General features: G+C 46.0%; 1 protein-coding gene across 1 annotated transcript in view; it reads right to left on the reverse strand.

The window, feature by feature from the left end:
• The window catches only part of LOC146772869 (intelectin-1-like), a 124,046-nt gene that overhangs the window by 19,954 nt on the left and 85,357 nt on the right, over window positions 1-18,735 (reverse strand). Inside the window, exon 6 of the mRNA XM_085637917.1 lies at window positions 11,981-12,101. Within this exon, the coding sequence (XP_085494043.1) occupies window positions 11,981-12,101 (121 nt within the window). The remainder of the gene's footprint in view (window positions 1-11,980; window positions 12,102-18,735) is intronic.

Raw genomic sequence — 18,735 nt, forward strand, 5'->3', positions numbered from 1 at the left:
TGTGTGCCCTTTGCTGTCTGCTTGTTCTGATCGCGCTCCCCTCTCTCCGTGTACCCCGAGTGTGTGACCTTTGCTGTCTGCTTGTTGTGATCGCGCTCCCCTCTCTCCGTGTACCCCGAGTGTGTGACCTTTGCTGTCTGCTTGTTGTGATCGCGCTCCCCTCTCTCCGTGTACCCCGAGTGCCTGCCTTCGCCGAGTGTCCCCGCCGTCCCCCCTGTCCTTCCGCCGCTTTTCTCCTCGTCTGCCGCGTTTTTCCCCGTTTTTCGTACCTTTTTTGGTACTTTTTCGTCTTCTAGGCCTCCTCGCCATTCTCGAGGCCTTCCCGCCGTTGCTTTCCCGCTTTTTCACCTACCCGCCCACCTCCCGCCTCCCAGCTAACCCCACCTCCCCGGCTACCCCTTAAATGGCGGCCGCTGCGAGGCAGTGGTAGCGACCCTTGACCCCAGGGTAGGTCGCCCCCCTGTCCTCACAGCACCACCAGACCTGTGTGCCTTCTCCCTTTTGCTGTCTGCCTGCTTGGTTTTTTGCCTGTGTGTGCCCTTTGCTGTCTGCTTGTTGTGATCGCGCTCCCCTCTCTACGTGTACCCTGAGTGTGTGACCTTTGCTGTCTGCTTGTTGTGATCGCGCTCCCCTCTCTCCGTGTACCCCGAGTGTGTGACCTTTGCTGTCTGCTTGTTGTGATCGCGCTCCCCTCTCTCCGTGTACCCCGAGTGCCTGCCTTCGCTGAGTGTCCCCGCCGTCCCCCCCGTCCTTCCGCCGCTTTTCTCCTCGTCTGCCACGTTTTTTCCCGTTTTTCGTACCTTTTTCGGTACTTTTTCGTCTTCTAGGCCTCCTCGCCATTCTCGAGGCCTTCCCGCCGTTGCTGTTCCCGCTTTTTCACCTACCCGCCTACCTCCCGCCTCCCAGCTAACCCTGCCTCCCCGGCTACCCCTTAAATGGCGGCCGCTGCGAGGCAGTGGTAGCGACCCTTGACCCCAGGGTAGGTCGCCCCCCTGTCCTCACAGCGCCACCAGACCTGTGTGCCTTCTCCCTTTTGCTGTCTGCCTGCTTGGTTTTTTGCCTGTGTGTGCCCTTTGCTCTCTGCTTGTTGTGATTGCGCTCCACTCTCTCCGTGTACCCCGAGTGTGTGACCTTTGCTGTCTGCTTGTTGTGATTGCGCTCCCCTCTCTCCGTGTACCCCGAGTGTGTGACCTTTGCTGTCTGCTTGTTGTGATCGCGCTCCCCTCTCTCCGTGTACCCCGAGTGCCTGCCTTCGCTGAGTGTCCCCGCCGTCCCCCCGTCCTTCCGCCGCTTTTCTCCTCGTCTGCCGCGTTTTTTCCCGTTTTTCGTACCTTTTTCGGTACTTTTTCGTCTTCTAGGCCTCCTCGCCATTCTCGAGGCCTTCCCGCCGTTGCTTTTCCCGCTTTTTCACCTACCCGCCCACCTCCCGCCTCCCAGCTAACCCCGCCTCCGCGGCTACCCCTTAAATGGTGGCCACTGCGAGGGCGCGCCAAAGGCGCGCCAAAGGCGCGCCTAAGGCAAGCCCGTCTGCGCCCGTCCGTGCCTGGACCGCGCCCAGCGCCCGACCGCCTGGTCCCCGCGCCCCCCGCCTGACTTACGACTCCGCCACGCTCACCAACCTCAACCCCGGCCGCACGCCGGGCTGCTACCACGCCACCCCGAAACGGACCTACGGATCCTTCACCTGCAACAACTGCCGCTTCACCTGCCTTCGGGCCCACGCCGCTCCCGCCGAGAAAAACTCCCCCGGAAGCAATCTCCACTGCATCCTGGTCAACACCCGATCCGTCCACAGGCACGCCATCGAACTGTGGAACCTCATCAACTCAACAAACCCGGACATCGCCTTCCTCACCGAGACCTGGATGAACCCCTCCTCGGCACCCGACATCGCCATAGCCATCCCCGACGGCTTCAAAATCATCCGGAAAGACCGCACCAACCGCATCGGAGGAGGCATCGCCATCGCACACAAAAGCTCCATCCGCATCTCGACCCACACCGACATCTCACTCCCCGACGCCGAACATCTCCACTTCACGATCCACAGCGACCCCAAGACCACCCTCAGAGGCACCCTCATGTACAGACCTCCAGGACCTCGCACCAAGTTCAGCGAAGACATCGCAGACTTTGTCAACCCTCACGCACTCTCGTCCACCGACTACATCCTCCTAGGAGACCTCAACTTTCACCTGGAGAACCTCACCGACAAAAACACCACCGCCTTACTGGACAACCTCGCCAACCTGGGACTGAAACAGCTAGTCAACACACCCACCCACCACGCCGGACACACGCTCGACCCCATCTTCTCCTCCAGCAAACACATCACCGTCAGCCACACCACCGAACTCACCTGGTCGGACCACAGCTGTGTCCACTTCGGCTTCAAGAAGACAACCATGCTTCACCACACCCAGCAACCACCAAGAAGACAATGGAATCGTATCACCACTGAACAGCTCACATCAACCCTCTCCCAGAACCAACCCACCAGCACCACCGACCCAAACGAAGCCGCCAACAACCTCACAAGCTGGATCTCCGACTGCGCCAACCTCCTGGCCCCCCTGAAGACTCAAGCTAACACCAACAACCACAAGAAAAACTCCTGGTTCACCCCCGACCTCAAGGACTCCAAGAAAGAATGCCGCGCCCGCGAGAAGACGTGGCGCCTCAACCAGTCCGAAGAGAACATGTCAGCTCTCAAGGACGCCACCCGCCAACACCACCAACACCTCCGTGCCGCACGAAAAACAGCCTACCGGAACAGACTTGACAACAACGCCCACAACAGCAAGGAACTATTTGGCATCGTCAAAGAGCTCTCCAACCCGGACGCAGAAAACAACCCCATCCCTCCCTCACAGGACCTCTGCAACTCCCTCGCAACCTTCTTCCACCACAAGATCATCGACATATACAACAGCTTCCCGACCGCCAACGCGAACCCCCACCCGGAACCCGCCACCGACATCACCACCATCCTCACCTGGAGCCCTACCACCACCAAGGAGACCACCCGCGTCATGAACTCGATCCACTCCGGATCCCCATCAGACCCCTGCCCGCACCACATCTACAACAAAGCCGACAGCATCATCGCACCGCACCTCCGAGACGTCATCAACGCCTCCCTCACCGCCGCCACCTTCCCGGAGAGCTGGAAACACGCAGAGCTCAACGCCCTCCTAAAGAAACCTACAGCAGACCCCACCGAACTCAAAAACTTCCGGCCCATCTCTCTCCTACCGTTCCCCGCCAAAGTGATTGAGAAAATCGTCAACGCCCAACTCACCACCGCCCTGGAAACCAACGACTCCCTCGACCCCACACAGTTCGGTTTCAGGGCCAACCACAGCACCGAAACCGCCCTCATCGCAGCCACGGACGACATCCGAGCCCTGACCGACAAGGGAGAAACCGTGGCCCTCATACTCCTGGACCTCTCTGCAGCCTTCGACACGGTCTGCCACCGCACCCTGATACGCCGCCTCAGCAACGCCGGCATCAGAGGCAAGGCCCTGGAATGGATCGTCTCCTTCCTCTCCGGAAGGACTCAGAGAGTCCGCCTGCCCCCCTTCAGATCCACAGCCACGGAGATCATCTGCGGCGTACCCCAAGGATCCTCCCTCAGCCCCACCCTCTTCAACGTCTACATGACCCCCCTGGCGAACATCGCACGCAAACACGGACTCGACCTCATATCCTACGCCGACGACACCCAGCTCATCCTATCCCTCACAAACAACCCCACCTCAGCTAGGACCAGACTACATGACGGAATGAAGGAAGTAGCGAACTGGATGACAGACAGCCGGCTGAAACTGAACACAGATAAGACGGAGGTCCTCATCCTCGGCCCTACTCCCACCGCATGGGACGACTCCTGGTGGCCCCCCGCCCTAGGCAGCACTACCCAACCCACCGACCACGCACGCAACCTCGGCTTCATCCTGGACTCATCCCTCTCCATGACCAGACAGGTCAACTCGGTGACCTCGGCATGCTTCAACACCCTCCGCATGCTCCGCAAGATCTTCCGCTGGATCCCCACCGACACCAGGAAGACCGTCACCCACGCCCTCGTCACCAGCCGCCTGGACTACGGGAACACTCTGTACGCTGGCATCACCACCAAGCTGCAGAGGAAACTACAACGGATCCAGAACGCTGTCGCACGACTCATCCTGGACATACCCCGCCACCACCACATTTCCGGACACCTGAAGAGACTTCATTGGCTCCCAGTCAACAAGAGGATCACCTTCCGACTCCTCACCCACGCACACAAAGCCCTTCACAACCTCGGACCCAAACTCATCAACAACCGCGTCTCCTTCTACACTCCTCCGCGCACTCTACGCTCTACCGGACAGGCCCTGGCAGCCGTACCCCGCATCCGCAAAGCCACCGCCGGAGGAAGATCCTTCTCCTTCCTAGCAGCGAAAACCTGGAACTCTCTGCCCAACCACCTTCGCGCCATACCTGACCACCTCTCCTTCAGAAGGCAGCTCAAGACCTGGCTCTTGGAGCACTGACCCCCCCCCCCCCCCCCCCCCCCCAGCGCCTTGAGACCCTTTATGGGTGAGTAGCGCGCTTTATAAATGCGATTAATTGATTGAAGGTCGCCTTATTCACAAGGCGACGTTAAGCCCTGTTAAGTGGCTTCACGCCACCTTGAAAATAAGGCAAAGCCCCTATCGCCTCAGGAACGTCAAAAAAAGTGCCATTCCTCTGGCGATATGGGCTTGTAAATATGCCCACACGTTTCGTCAGCTGGGTGCTTCGAAATGCCCAGTTACAAAGTTTTCATAGCTAAGGGGTACTGGCCAGATGTCCGGCCACCCAATTTGCGACTCGCAAGTCGCAATTTGTGAGTCACAAATTTGGATGTACAACAGTATCAGAGACAGTAGCGGCTCGCATAGGGCGTGCTGAGGGGCGGTGAGGTGGGCGGGGGAGGAGCAGGGTGGGGGAATAGCAAACACGAACATACGACGGAACGGAGGAACGTAATAGATACTTTCCTCCGTTCCGTCCTATGTTCGTGTTTGCTACCACCCCACCCTGCCCCTCCCCCGCCGCACCACCCTGCAGCACGCCCTATGCGAGCTGCTACTGGTCAGTGACACTATTAGCGATTCCCAATGGGGTCGCAAAATGCGAGTATCATGAATATTAATGAGCCACTCGCAATTTGCGACCCCATTGAGAATGTCAGGCCCTCCCATGTATGGTGGCCTGCTGGGCTCAACAGACCACCATGTTTGGGACTGCTTTTAAATAAAGCAGTTTTTTTTTTTAATGCAGCCTGTTTTCCTTAAAGGAAAATGGGATGCATTAAAAAAAAAAAAATGAAACGTTTTCATTTCTTTTTTTAATGGCAGGTAGTGGTCCCTGGGACCACTGCTCGTCCTTAAAAATATTTTCTGAGCCAGTCACAAAGGGGAAGGGGTCTCCTGAAGACCCCTTTGTGACGCCATTACCACCTTCTTGAAGAGGGTGGTAATTTGCGAGTGTTTTGCGACCGCAATTGCAGTCGCAAAACATTGGTACATGGCTTTGCAGTTGCTATTAGGAAGGGAACGCCTCTTCCTAATAACGAGTTGCAAAACCTATTTAGCAAGTCGCAAATAAATTGCGACTCGCTAAATAGGCTTGGACATGGCCCATGAGGTTTCTGCACACGCAAACGGGTCGCATGCAAAAATGGGTTGTACATCTAGCCCCACATGTACAATGCACTGGTCAGAAAATAATGGTCGCAATTTGCAACCAATAGTTTTGCAACTAGTACGGTATTTCGTGACATGACCTGTGTACTAATAGGTTGGTTCACAAAATATTGAATCATAGTGGGTCGCAAAGCGACTCACCTCATTAATATTAATTATGCAGTAGGACACAATTTGGAACAAACTTACTATTCATAGCCATTCGACATATGGTGGCCTGTTGGGGTCAGTAGACTACCAAGTCTGTGATTGTGTTTAATAAATCCAACTTTTTTTTTTAAATGCAGGGATTTTCCTTATAGTAAACCAGACTGTGTTTTAAAATAATTTTTTTGGTTTGTTTGAATAAGAGGAGGCAATGGTCCACAAACAAACACACCACTGCCTCCTCTTCAACAAATGTTTTTTGTACATTCGCAAAGGTGAAGGGTCCCAATGAGTCCCCTTCCCATTTGTGCGTTACCTCCCCAACTTGGTGGGTCAGTAAAATATCAATGTTTAACGACCAGTTTTCGGTCGCAAGGCATTGATTCATATGACAAACAATCGGTGTTTGGAAGGGGCACTTAGAACACGCCTCTTCCAGCTACCGAATAGGTGTCCATTTCTAAACACATTTAGCTATATGAAAAATATTTTCCGAATCGCTAAATGCTTTTAATACATAAGTAAAAGGTTTTAAGCTTTCGCAAACCCTCTGATTTTCTGAATTGGAGGGTCTGCCAATGCTAAAACTCTTGCACATCTGGCTCTGGGTGCCTTGAAATGTACAGTCTGCTTCCATTGGTGGGTAGAGGATGTGGCTTTATGGCCTGAGTTTCTGACTTTGGAACTGGACAACCAGATTCAAGTCCCAGGGGTCGGCTCAACATCCTGTGATTCCCGACAAAATCACTTAATCTCCCCGTGCCAAAAAATTATAAACAAAAGAACTTTGACCTTGTGTAATGTAATTAACAGTCATGTAAAACGCTCCACTGTCCTTGAGCCAAGTTTGCACTTTATAAAACTGCGAAAAGATTTTGGCCTTGGGGTCCCTGTCACACCCAAACCTGTTTGGTAGCTGTCTCTGGTTTTGGGGCACTGCAGCCACCAAGAACCCGCACCCAAATATTTTCCACCTGCCAGTCTCCCCATGTCAAAGTGTGGCTTGCTTTTATGTCCTCACCTTAGCTTGATGCAGTTCAAACGTTTCGATATGAATGAATCTGCGTCACACATTTCCAATATGGCGGCCCGTTTCAACCTCCAAAATCACTTTCTAACAACTTCACATCGGCCACTGTTTGTACCGGAAGGGATTCATAACTATTTTCGACAACCAATAATGTACTACTATGAAAGTGTTTGTAGACAACTTTTACTCTTTTATGTACGCTCTTTAAACACATTCTACTGCCTGGCTGTTCTCTAATTGTCTAACCCGCCCTATAGCAACATCATCAAATTTTTGAATAACAATCGTATGGCACTTTTCCAGGAACACTCACCACAGCACATGCATAAGTGCCAAATGTTCTGCAAGCATACGTGTTACACTAATGTTTGTGGTGTGCGCCTGTGTGATGTTTGCATGGCTTCAGAGACACTTTGAGTGACCCATTTTCCCAAGCTGAAAAGTGATACAATGATCACTAATCTTATTTAGTCCCTGAAAAAGGCAATCTGTAGCTGTCTCACATGACGTCTGTAAACACAAAAACAAGCATGTCACAGCTGGCACAAATGCTATTTGTATGTGATAGCACAGTGCTCATTGAAGACTGCTGCCTACTTTATCAGATATAACAGAAGGCAGTCTTGTGACTGTGGCAATTGGTTTCTACATATTGAAGGAATGCCCACTTGTACATCCGGGTTAGCAGATAACAGTCCTTCCACTTTGACTAGATTTCTATTAATGTTGAAAAGACTAAAGTTTGCCATGTAGTAGATGCCAACCGATTTACTACACCAATAGCCTCTTACACATAAAAAAGGCTGCATTTAGCAGTAGGTATTGCCTTTACAATGTCTGCGCCCATTCAAACACAGAAAAGACCACCGCCTGCAACATGTACTATAGCAGGCACTAAACTTTCGAATGGACTTGGACCATGCGCTAATTGGGCTTATACAGAGGAACAATTTTTTGTAGGATAGACTACATTATAATTTGGATGACATTTCTCATTATCTTGGTTGAGCTTCCCAAAGTTTGCAGAACGTTCAATAAAATCGATCAAAGTCATATTCAGTGGGGTTGGGGTTATACTCACCCCTGCCACGAATTTGTGGCACTATTCCAAAGTTACACATCTGCACCAACAGATTGACTACATCGCATAGGTGTAGATTCACGATTTGCACACATTCAAAGAGCTTTCCATGCCTGAAAATCTGAGACAATCGTTCTTTTTCTTGTGTGCTTCTGGATAACTCTTGTAAATTCTTGTTTTTCATTTGAGAAAATACACTTGTGTACACAAACAAAAATGTTCATGTTTAAAAAAAAAAAATCTCCAATGTTCAGTTATTTGTGACTGCAGAGACGCCTTACTTCTAGCTCCCACCTCTATTTTTGAAGGTTGTTTTTTTTTTTTACTTGACTTTCTGAATAAAGGATTTACACCTTCGCAGGCTTTGTTCTCCCAGTATTTAGAGTGTGGAAAAGGATTGGAAAGTGGTTTGTGATATTGGTTTAAAGTTTCATGCTGTTTACAAACGTCAAAGCATTCCCACCCTGAAATACTCAGTCCCTACCTGCATGAAAGATATAGGCGCTCATTACAAGTGCCCATTTCATTGTGATCCATTCACAAACACTTTTTGCACATGGATCGCATTTATAAGGGGTGATAAAGATTGTATTGCGTACGTTACGTTTCGGCTGATAAAACCTTCAGGAGTCCAAAGGCCAAGTTTTTACTGCAACAGGCAGATTTTGGAGCTGTACGCACCCAATTCCACATATTATCCACATATTATTTTGCAAAAAAATCTGAATATGCGTTAATTGTCACATCAGATAAAATCCCCAACACACCGGTGAATGATTTTATCCATACAATAATTAGTGCATCAAAACACTGGGTCACTCCACAGAAACTGCTGTGAGTGTAGACACTTTTAAGAATGTTAATCAGCCTTGCAAAGGGGGTTTACACATATAAAACAGGTTATTTCTTTGCTTGCGTAAGTTAAATGTACAGGTTTGTGAATCTGGCCTATCTTTTTTAGGTCAAGCCTGGGCAGCGCATGCGCTGCCCTGCGAGACAAGCTGTTTTCAGTTTAGGGGCTTTCAAAAATTGCTTTAGTCTGGTTGGTCTAAAGTGCCCGCCTTTGGGTGCTTGGCTCCCTCTCACAAAACATCACTGATTGTTTCTTTTGGTTGGCTATCTCTGGCCATCTGTATAAATTTAGCAGTACAGCCTCCGTGGGCCACACTTCAGATTTCATGCATATATTTATATGTTTGTTGAGCCCGCACAGTTTTTATTTTAGCAGCACTGCCGCGCTTCTGGTTTCTACCATTTTTTTAATGTAGCTCTCGCCATCATCGTATTTTTATAAAATGCTAAACTAACACATACCGGGCATCAGAGCGCTTAAGTAAACAGCGCTGGTACACGGTAAACTACTAGGGGGCATATTATCAAGACAGGCGATAAAATTATCGCCGCTTTAGCGGCAGAAAACTGCCGCTAAAATGTCAAGGACATCTAACCTGAGTTTCAATTGGAATTCCATAGAGCATATTATCAAGCCCATTATCGCAGTTTTAGCAGCAGTTTTCTGCTGCTAAAGCGGCGATAATTTTATCGCCTGTCTTGATAATATGCCCCTAAAAACCTACCATTTAAACAATTCATGAACCAGCAGCGTCAATCTTGTTTCACTCTGACCTTTTTAATAATTGTAGACATTTAAAACACCATAGCTTCATCGGGCACCAGGCACTATTGGATACTTAAATAAATGTCCCTTTAAATACAGAAAGAAACTTTTTAAGAACTGCAGTCACACGTGAAAGAGATAAAAAGAAACAACAGCCTTTTGACCAGGTGTCGGTATTTCACTTTGTTCATCCAAAGACGCATTCATGAAAACTGACGCTTGACGCAAACAAAAATCTTCTATGAATAGAACAGAACCACCTAAGCTAGTTGTGCACGAGTGCAGTGCAGTGCATACATTACATCCATGGGCTGTGGTCATGCGGTCGTTGCAAAGCTAAGCTATTGATAGAAATTTGCTAACATTGTGCTCCTATTCTGTGTCTTCAAAACCATGGACTGGTACAGAGTAATTAACATTTATTAATCGATCTTCTCAATTCTGGTTTAAAAAAAACGCTTAATTATGAAACAACTTTCTCCAATTAAATTTCACTAGTGTTCTGCTATTGCGCACAATTGTAATTCAGGCAGTGACAACAAATGCGAATTGGCAGCAAGAAAGTGAGCTCCCACCAAAGAGACATCCAAACACTTAGAGCCTGATTCCGATCTCGCTCGAAAAGGCTACGAATTGCATCCATCAAGCACGAGTCCAATTTGTAGACTCGATTTCCGACCGACTCGCACCGCTGTACGAGTGAGCAAGTATGATGCGTTTTAAGCCCCGCACTCCGACTGACTGGTACCTATAAGCGTTGCCCTCCGAGTGATTCCAAAATGACCGAAGCGTACAGCGCAATGCGTACGATTTCTGACCGAGTTCCGGGAAGCGGACTTCGGATATCTGCAGTGGACCCCCGTTCACCCGGGGCCCTACGACTTGGCCAGTGGGGTGGTCCCAGGGGTCTCCCCCTTCACATGCATGCACAATGCGGGGTGCACCGAGTCCACCCTGCAACAGTGGCCACCCTTTTCTGAGACTGGCTCCCATTCACTTCAATGGGGCTCCGAGCAACCTGAATCCATCAGCGCTGAATTACATCATACTCGGTCGCTCGGAGCCCAGCAGCCCGAGTCTCTCTGAAAGCTCTATAGGCGCGAGTCGGCCGTGGGGCTTTCCCAGCGAGATCGAAATCGGCCCCTTAATGTAGAAAAGAATGAAAATCATCACTTTAATGTAGTAATATCAGTTGTCACGGGCATGTTTCTCACTACTGAATAAAACATTTATTTGATGCCATCTAGTGGTACATCTAGGTAAAACACCGGGAAGTGAACCAAGGGTTTTCAGATCCGGTCCTACTGACAGCTTTCTGTGGTAGTTATGCAGCACATATTTTCCATAGCTTTCACAGAAGGTTAACTTGCTCCAGTTCTTTCTGAAGACGTTTTTCTTTTTTTAATGTGTTTTTATAAATGGCCATTGGTTAAAAAAATTCTGGTAATTATCTTTGCAGCATAGATCCACCCTTAAGGTGAACACTTCAAAAAGTTGCCACCAATCAGCTTGGTACTTTCAACTTTCGTCACCAATGTTGGATCAGCACTCCTTCTTTGTTGGAGGAACTGCTTATGATATGTACACTGCAAAATTTACTGTCCCAAAGATGGAGCAGTGAAACACTATGATTATGACTACCTCGAATTCTCTGAATAAGCAGCTTGTTTTGATAGGATCATTTACTTGTAAAGGGCACTGTGGGTCGCAAGCTTGAGGCATTTTGCTTTTATCTCAAATTTAAAAGTGCCTAATTATTTATTTATTTTTTAAAGTGCTGTATGGCCAAAAACGTATAGCTTATGCCTACACTTATAGCTGCTTCTCCAGTCTCATCAGTAATTCCTCATTCTAAGTCCTATAGGCAGTGCTGCAGCAGCAACTTTGGTCCTGTCAGTAATTTCTCATTCTAAATCCTCTAGACAGTGCTGCTACTTGCTTCTCTGTTCTCATTGGTAAATCCTCATTCTAACTACTCTAGACAGTGCTGCTTCTCTGGTCCCAGTGGTAATTTCTCATTATAAGTCCTCTAGGAAGTGCTGCAGCTGTGTCTCTATTCATACATCCACTACACTCCAAACCAAAATGCATAGGTAAAAGACAGTGTCATTAACAACGCCAATAACTCTGAAAACTGCGAGCTCTATTGCATTGCAAATCCTTGTTAATTTTGTCCCTCTCTTCGGATTTCTAAGGACAGGCCTGGTTCAGGAAGTGAAACTTGAGAAAGAGGACATTAGGCTTCTGAGATAGTAGCTTCGCAAATTTGCCAACCGAGTTGTCTTTGCCACAATAGCTACCCACATTCTATTGTATTACAGACCATACCACAGAACATAAAAAGGAATAAAGATGTATCATACCTCGCCCATTTGGTGAGTAATAATCTGTAACCTTCTGGGCATTGCCTTTGTCAAACAAAATTGGCACAGCTGGGCCATTGCCAGATGGGCAGCTTGCAATGCCATATCTTACTGGGTATTTCTGGAAACCAAGACAGGAGTAAAATGAAAAAAATAAACATAGCCATCGCAGGACAGTTCTTGCTCTATATACAGTTGTAAATATTATTTTGCCCCTAAAATGTTGTAGCATTTGATATGTGAGTTAAAGAGTGAAAACAGTGCTTGTAACCTGCACTGAAAACGTTCAGCACATAATGCAGCTATTTTCAAAGCCAATTGGTAAAGTGCTGGTACTCTTTGAGCATTTTCAGAAATGCCTTCCTGCCATATGAGTCACTCACAGAGGTGGCTCCTCCGCTGAGGCAGAGGAGCATCACCCCACTGCACTGAGAACAGGAGAAAGGAAAAATACAATTATAAATACCCTGTTATTATCATTTTATTTTTTACTACGGTGCTAGGTTAGGATGGGCGGGCGTGGCCGTGGTCACAGGGGGAGGAATGGTTTGCACTCCTTAAGTGGGCATGACTGTTTGGCCGGCCCTCTTGGGCTGGCCAAACAGTCATGCGCAATTTGTATATTCCCCATCAGGCTGCATTACACAGCCTGACGAGGAACATGCCCAGCTTCCCATTTCCTGTCTGAGTGCAGAACCACAGCGCTCAGACCAACCACAATGCTGCATTGCAGTGTTGTGATTGTCTTAGGGGAGGGAGCCTATGTGCTTCCTTCTTCTGCCGAAGCGGAGGAGAAGCTTTACAAATAGTAGAAACTGGCAACCATTTTTCTTTTGCTGCTAATTATTTTAAACAAACTAAGGGCCAATTTATAATCCTTGGTCCTGGCTACATTATTTCGCCATCATTTATACTTTTTAAAGAAACATTTCTACAATTTTATAAGTCTGAAAACATGTGGTGATACACTTACAAATCAATATTGCTCTGTGCTGATTTTCCAACAGGTCAAAACATAAAACATTCATCAACAGTACATTTGCATTTGTCAGATTAAACAGTTGTGCTTGAATTCAGTGCCTGTGTAAATCAAAACAATTAGACATAAATTCAGTGCCTGTGTAAATCATACTGACAATTGTAAAATTACATCAGTTTATAGTTTATACATCTATTCAATTAAGGAGCACTCTCATTGAACAAAATAGGTTTCCTCTTTTGGAGAGTTGCTCTCCTTGAGGAGAATATTCTATAGCTGTGGGGATAAATCAGTGTTCATATTCCCTCTACAGATTCTGCGATTAATTTAATTAGTCTCCATCAAGGTGGAAGAAAGAAGAAAGTGCCAACGTGTTTCAAATCCCTGTTCTACTCAAGGGATTATCTTCAGGGCGGTAACACGGTGTAATCTGAAATTAATAAAGGAAAAATGAAAATATTCAGTATTTTGTGTCCCTTCTTTTTATCACTATTTGCTCTGTGTAGCAGAGAATTCTGGTACCTGAGTTATATTAGTGAACAATCTTCCTGACTGAAAGGTAAGTTTCTTTTTTGGGTTCCGGTTTATGTCACTTTTTAAACAATCTGAAATAACGAACAGACAGTGTGGTTTGTTCCTATATTTATACTGTATTATACTGTATTATAAGAACGTTTCAAAAATTGAAGGAATTTGTTTGTGGCTTACTTCAAGATTTGCTTTATGTCCGATAAAGTCTGTGACGTAGCGGGCCTCTCGGTTACACTGTGAGCTTGTTAGACCAAAGTTGCCGGTTCTTTTTATACTTAAATTCAATTTAAAGTCTTCTGCAATAGTAAAAGGCAACATTGTATCTCCATTCCACATGAAACAAGTTGTTTAAATTGAGTATGAGAGAAAGCTCTCGCAAATTTACTCGGAATTGAAACATTGTGTTGGAATTCTGTTTTGTTCTGTCGTGGGCCAGCGACGACGCTTGTAGATTAAATCTAAAAGGGAAGAAAGGAACATCATTTGTGTAGCCTGTTTGTCAGAGGTGTGGGGGCTTTTTAAATTTACAGCCTCCAAGCACTTTGGATTTACACGATGAGCTTTATGGGCGTCCTCTGAGGTTCAATATCTCAACCGGCTGATTCCTTCGTGTCAGCTTTTCGGGTTTGCAGCACATTTTTTCCACCTTTGAGCAAGAAATGCTTTGTGTGATGATTTCTGGGCGATGTAGTAAAAAGTGTTGCATATCTTCCGATTGTGAAGTCCTAATGCAATTCTTTCTATTTTTGAGTGGTGAATTGCTAATTTATGGTTTTATTCAATTCAGACATTTCGTTTAAACCTTTCTGGGTTAAATTGAATTTTAAAATTAAATATGCCTCTTTTTTCAGTAATATGGTTTCCACGTTGCTACCCCGTGGCGGATGTTTCAGTACAGAAAACACTGTCCATACAAAGTCTTTTTCTGAATATTTCTTTTCCCAATACTGAGACACCAGAGCGGCTGTCAGAAACTGTTTCTTAATCCCGGAGCAGTGGTTTTGTTTTTTGGCTGGTTCATGTTCCCTATATATAGTTTAGGGCATGGTCACTGGATTGCGTAGACTGTGTTTTTGGTTTTACAATTTGAAAACTCTTTGTGAGTCCATTTTATTGACATATATGAATTCATAACTTTCAATTATGCTTTCGTAAACGAAGCAATTGCCTCATTTATGGTGGCCCTTGATGGGTCTCATGTTCCATTGCGCTCTTTAGTCTTTTTTCTTGGTGGACGATGCAAGATCTGCCCTTATGATTTTTTGACCGATGCTTTTGCTTTTTTTCATTGTGAACAATGGCCGTTCAAATGGGCATTCTGATTGCATGAGGAGATGCCAGTTTTTCAAAATCATCTGTCGAAATTTGTTAGTGTGTGGGCCAAACGTGGAGACGCAGACAAGTTTGTTTGTAGGTTTCTTTTCTTTTTTGATGAGCAGCTCTTCTCGAGGCATATACCATGCCCTTTTTGTCACATGTTTAAGCATTTTGCTGGGGTAGCCTCTCTCTTTTAGTCAGGGCCGGCTTTAGCACTGGTGGCGCCCAGTGCGATAATGTTTTTGGCGCCCCCCAATGACCACCTCCGCCACAGATTCCCTCCCAACCACCCTTTAACAGTCTCCATAACCATTCTCTCTCTGATTCATTAAATTATTTTTATAGCGTCACTCATACAAGTGAAGGGTGTAAGAGGACTTTACAAAAAACACACACATTACACAGAGACTATCAATCATAGGTGTGTAAATCAGTGTATAGGAAATGTTACATAAGACAGAGGAAAACAAGGGGTGGATTCACATGTCATCCGTACAGGTAGGCAGTATAGTTGAAGAGTACTTGGTCTGGAGAAGAACAAAAACTCTGAATTTAAAATGTACCACAATGTATTGGGCCTCTCTTTAATAACAAGAACTGATTTGCTCCCAAATATACCCTTTTTGCAACATTAGAATAATGAAAGTCTGGGGAAAAAATCCATATGGTCTAATCTATACCTTGAAGTCTGCCCGCAGTTCTTTGATGTCAGATAATAGGTCACTGTAAACTGCAACTAACAAAAGGAAGTTTCTGACAAAAGTAGCAACCTACTGACCTGTTTACACTACATTCACTTTGTAAGCTGCATGGTATATGTTCTTTGCAGCAGGCATATTAACACTATGCGCTACCTTACCATGAATCAAAACTTCCACGAAAATAAACTTCTACTAGACAAAACTCCGATCTCGCCAGGAAGAACATTAATCACCGGAGTTTTCCTGACATTTAAATTGTTGCCTGAAAATTGCTGCAGGCCAAGAACTCGGCAGCAGGTGCTTTTAAGCACACTTTAAACTAGCAAACAAGCCCTCCAATGCAAAGTCAGCACCCGGTGCGGTGGCACCGGTCGCACCGCCCTAGAGCCGGCCCTGCTTTTAGTTGGTCACAGAATACCCCTGCGTTGATCATGAAATGAATGAATTTAATGTCACAGTGTCTTGTGTTTAGCCATCCATGGAACTGTTGGAGTTCATCTTCTGTGCCATTCCAAAGGCACCATACGTCATCTATATACCGGTACCATTGCTGTATATGTTTTCCAAAAGGGTTGTGATTGATAATAAATTTATCCTCAAAGCGAGCCATGAAGAACACGGCCATTTCTGGGGCAATGGGGCACCCTATCACGGTCCCAGGGACGTCTTAAGGATTGTGGGGGCCCTGGGCCAAACATATTGTGGGGGCCCCTTTTCAAATAGCTTTGAATTTATGATCCAGTTTAGCTCTTTTATGCCCTCTTTGGCCAGGTCACTGACAATGCACACACACACTGGTCCAAATTCTAAACCTGTTTACATTCTAATATTTAGGATAGTGGTGTGTTTTCGATATTGTAACACAGCAGTATTTCACTAATATTACTACAAATAATCTCTGTGACATACGAATATGTAAGGTCCTCTTTTGATCTAAAATAAACTTTTTATGTATGTTGTATGAAACAAAAACACATTTCTCTGCAAAATGTTTGTAATAGACTCTCACACACCACCCACATTAAAAGTAAATTAAAGGAAAACAGTATTTGAAACAATCTGTTGAAGAATTATTTAGGTCATCCGGGCATGAACAGAGCTGGCTCTCTCAGGGGGCCCCCTGACAGGCTGGGGCCCTGGGCCAGAGCCCACTTTGCCCATGCCTTAAAACGTCTCTGCACGGTCCCTTTGATCTGCGTGAAGAATGTGTCATCAAACTTAAAATAGTTTTTCTTTAGGGCTAATCCTGCTAGTTCAAGTATAAAATCTGTTGGTACTCTGTGGGGCCTTTGTCTTGTTTGCAAATAGTGTTCCATTGTTTGGAGCGCTTCCTCTTGAGGAATCTGGGTATACAGTGAGATGACATCAAATGATACTAGCCACTTCAAAGCAGGGTCAAATGTATGGCCTTCTATTTTGTTTATGAAGTCCGTCGTATCCCTTAGATAGAATGGTACTTGATCCATAAAGGGCTTCAGGAAGACGTCAATGTATTTTGCGATAGGTTCCAATACCGAGTTGCAACCGGAGACGATTGGTCTTCCGGGTGGTTGTGTGAGGCTCTTGTGAAATTTTGGGTGAAAATAAATACCTGGAATTCTTGGGTGAGTTTTGTTTAGGAAATCAAATTCCTTTGGACCTAAAATTCCTTGCTCTAATCCAACTTTTAGTTTGGTAGAGATCTCCCCTTTGACGTGTGGGGGTCTTCCTTAAGCTGTCGGTACCATTCTTGGTTCAAAATTTGACTCTGCTTCAGCAGCGCTACATCTCTTTCGACCAAATGACAAGAGCCCCACCCTTATCTGCTGGCTTGATAATTATTTTGTCATCTTTTTGTAGGTCTTCTATGGCTTTTTGTTGTTCCCTATTAATATTCCTTTTAATGTACAGTTTTCTGTTTTCCAATTGACTAATAGAGGACAAAACTGCCTGTTCGAAGGCTGTTACTTGTTTTGGAATGCTGTATGGTGGAGGATTGAAATTGTTTTTTTGGGTTAATCCTGAGGGTTCAGTGTTGCCTGTATTTTCTTTTCCATGGAAGAACACCTTGAGACGGATCTTGCGAAAGTATTCCAATGCTTCAATTTTCAAATTGGCGTAGTGTGTATACTGGCTTGGAACAAATTTCATTCCCAATTCCCAAACCAACTTCTCTGCTTTGGACAATTGTTTGGTTGACAAATTTATTATTGATGTTTTACTCAAGTTTTGTAAACATTTCTCCTTGTCCTCATTTCCTATGGTTGCTGTTGTTTGAACCTTACTGGGTTTCTTTGATCGCCTTTCTTTAAAAGAGAGCTCTGTCTTTTTGAAGGGCCTTCTCTTGGATTTGAATCACCTGTCGAATCTGATGATGAGGATTCTGAGAATGTTAAAAATCTGTTCTTAGATCTGCCTTGATACTCAGATAAGGCTCTACGTGAGTCCACTTTTGTGTAATAGTCGTCCTTCAAGTAGGGGTAGACTGTCTCTTTGTTGAAAGATTTTGAGTCTTCATCGAATTTGGAAGTTTTGAAGTTGATGTTGTTGTCGTTGAAGGTCTGAATCTCTTTGTCTATTTTCTCGAGTAGTGCCTTTGCTTCAGCCACATTATGATTGTTTTTGATTGTTTGAATTACATTTTCAAGTTCCTCGACCTCTTTCTGGGAATTTCTTTGGGCTGTTTCTATAGTGTGGACCATGATGTCACGACTACATTTGGTAATAATAAAGTAAAACATTTTTTGTATTCAGGCTCATCAATGAATATTACTGAAACATTTTTTATCTGGAGACCCCAAGGTATATTGCCTGTTTTTAAATGCTCCAACAAAAAATGTCTGTGAAGCTCTGTTGTAATATGCTTCTTGTTTAGACGAATGAGTTTCTCTGATTCATTGTGCTGTTTAGCTGTGGTGTTCAATGATGTTGACGAGAAGGGGGAAGGTGTGGAAATTAGATTCTGAAAGTGGGTTTCTGAAAATGAGAGTGCATCTTTCTCAGACATTTTATTTCGCAGGGAGGGTAGTTCCTACCTGTATGATTCAATCTTGAGCCTTTTAAGAAAGCTCAGCTGCCCCTTTTTTAGCTTCAGAAGCTGAGGAGAAGGCAGCATGGGAGGGGACCGCAGAGGAGGAGGGCCGGTGGCTGGCAAATGATGTGGCAAATTTATTTTTGCCATTCCTTCCATCCCCCCACCCCACCGCCCCAATCTCTGCCAGCCACCATCAGTCGATCAGTTGAAGATA

Source organism: Triturus cristatus, chromosome 12 (genome assembly GCF_964204655.1).
Source record: "Triturus cristatus chromosome 12, aTriCri1.1, whole genome shotgun sequence".
Taxonomy (NCBI): Eukaryota; Metazoa; Chordata; class Amphibia; order Caudata; family Salamandridae; genus Triturus; species Triturus cristatus.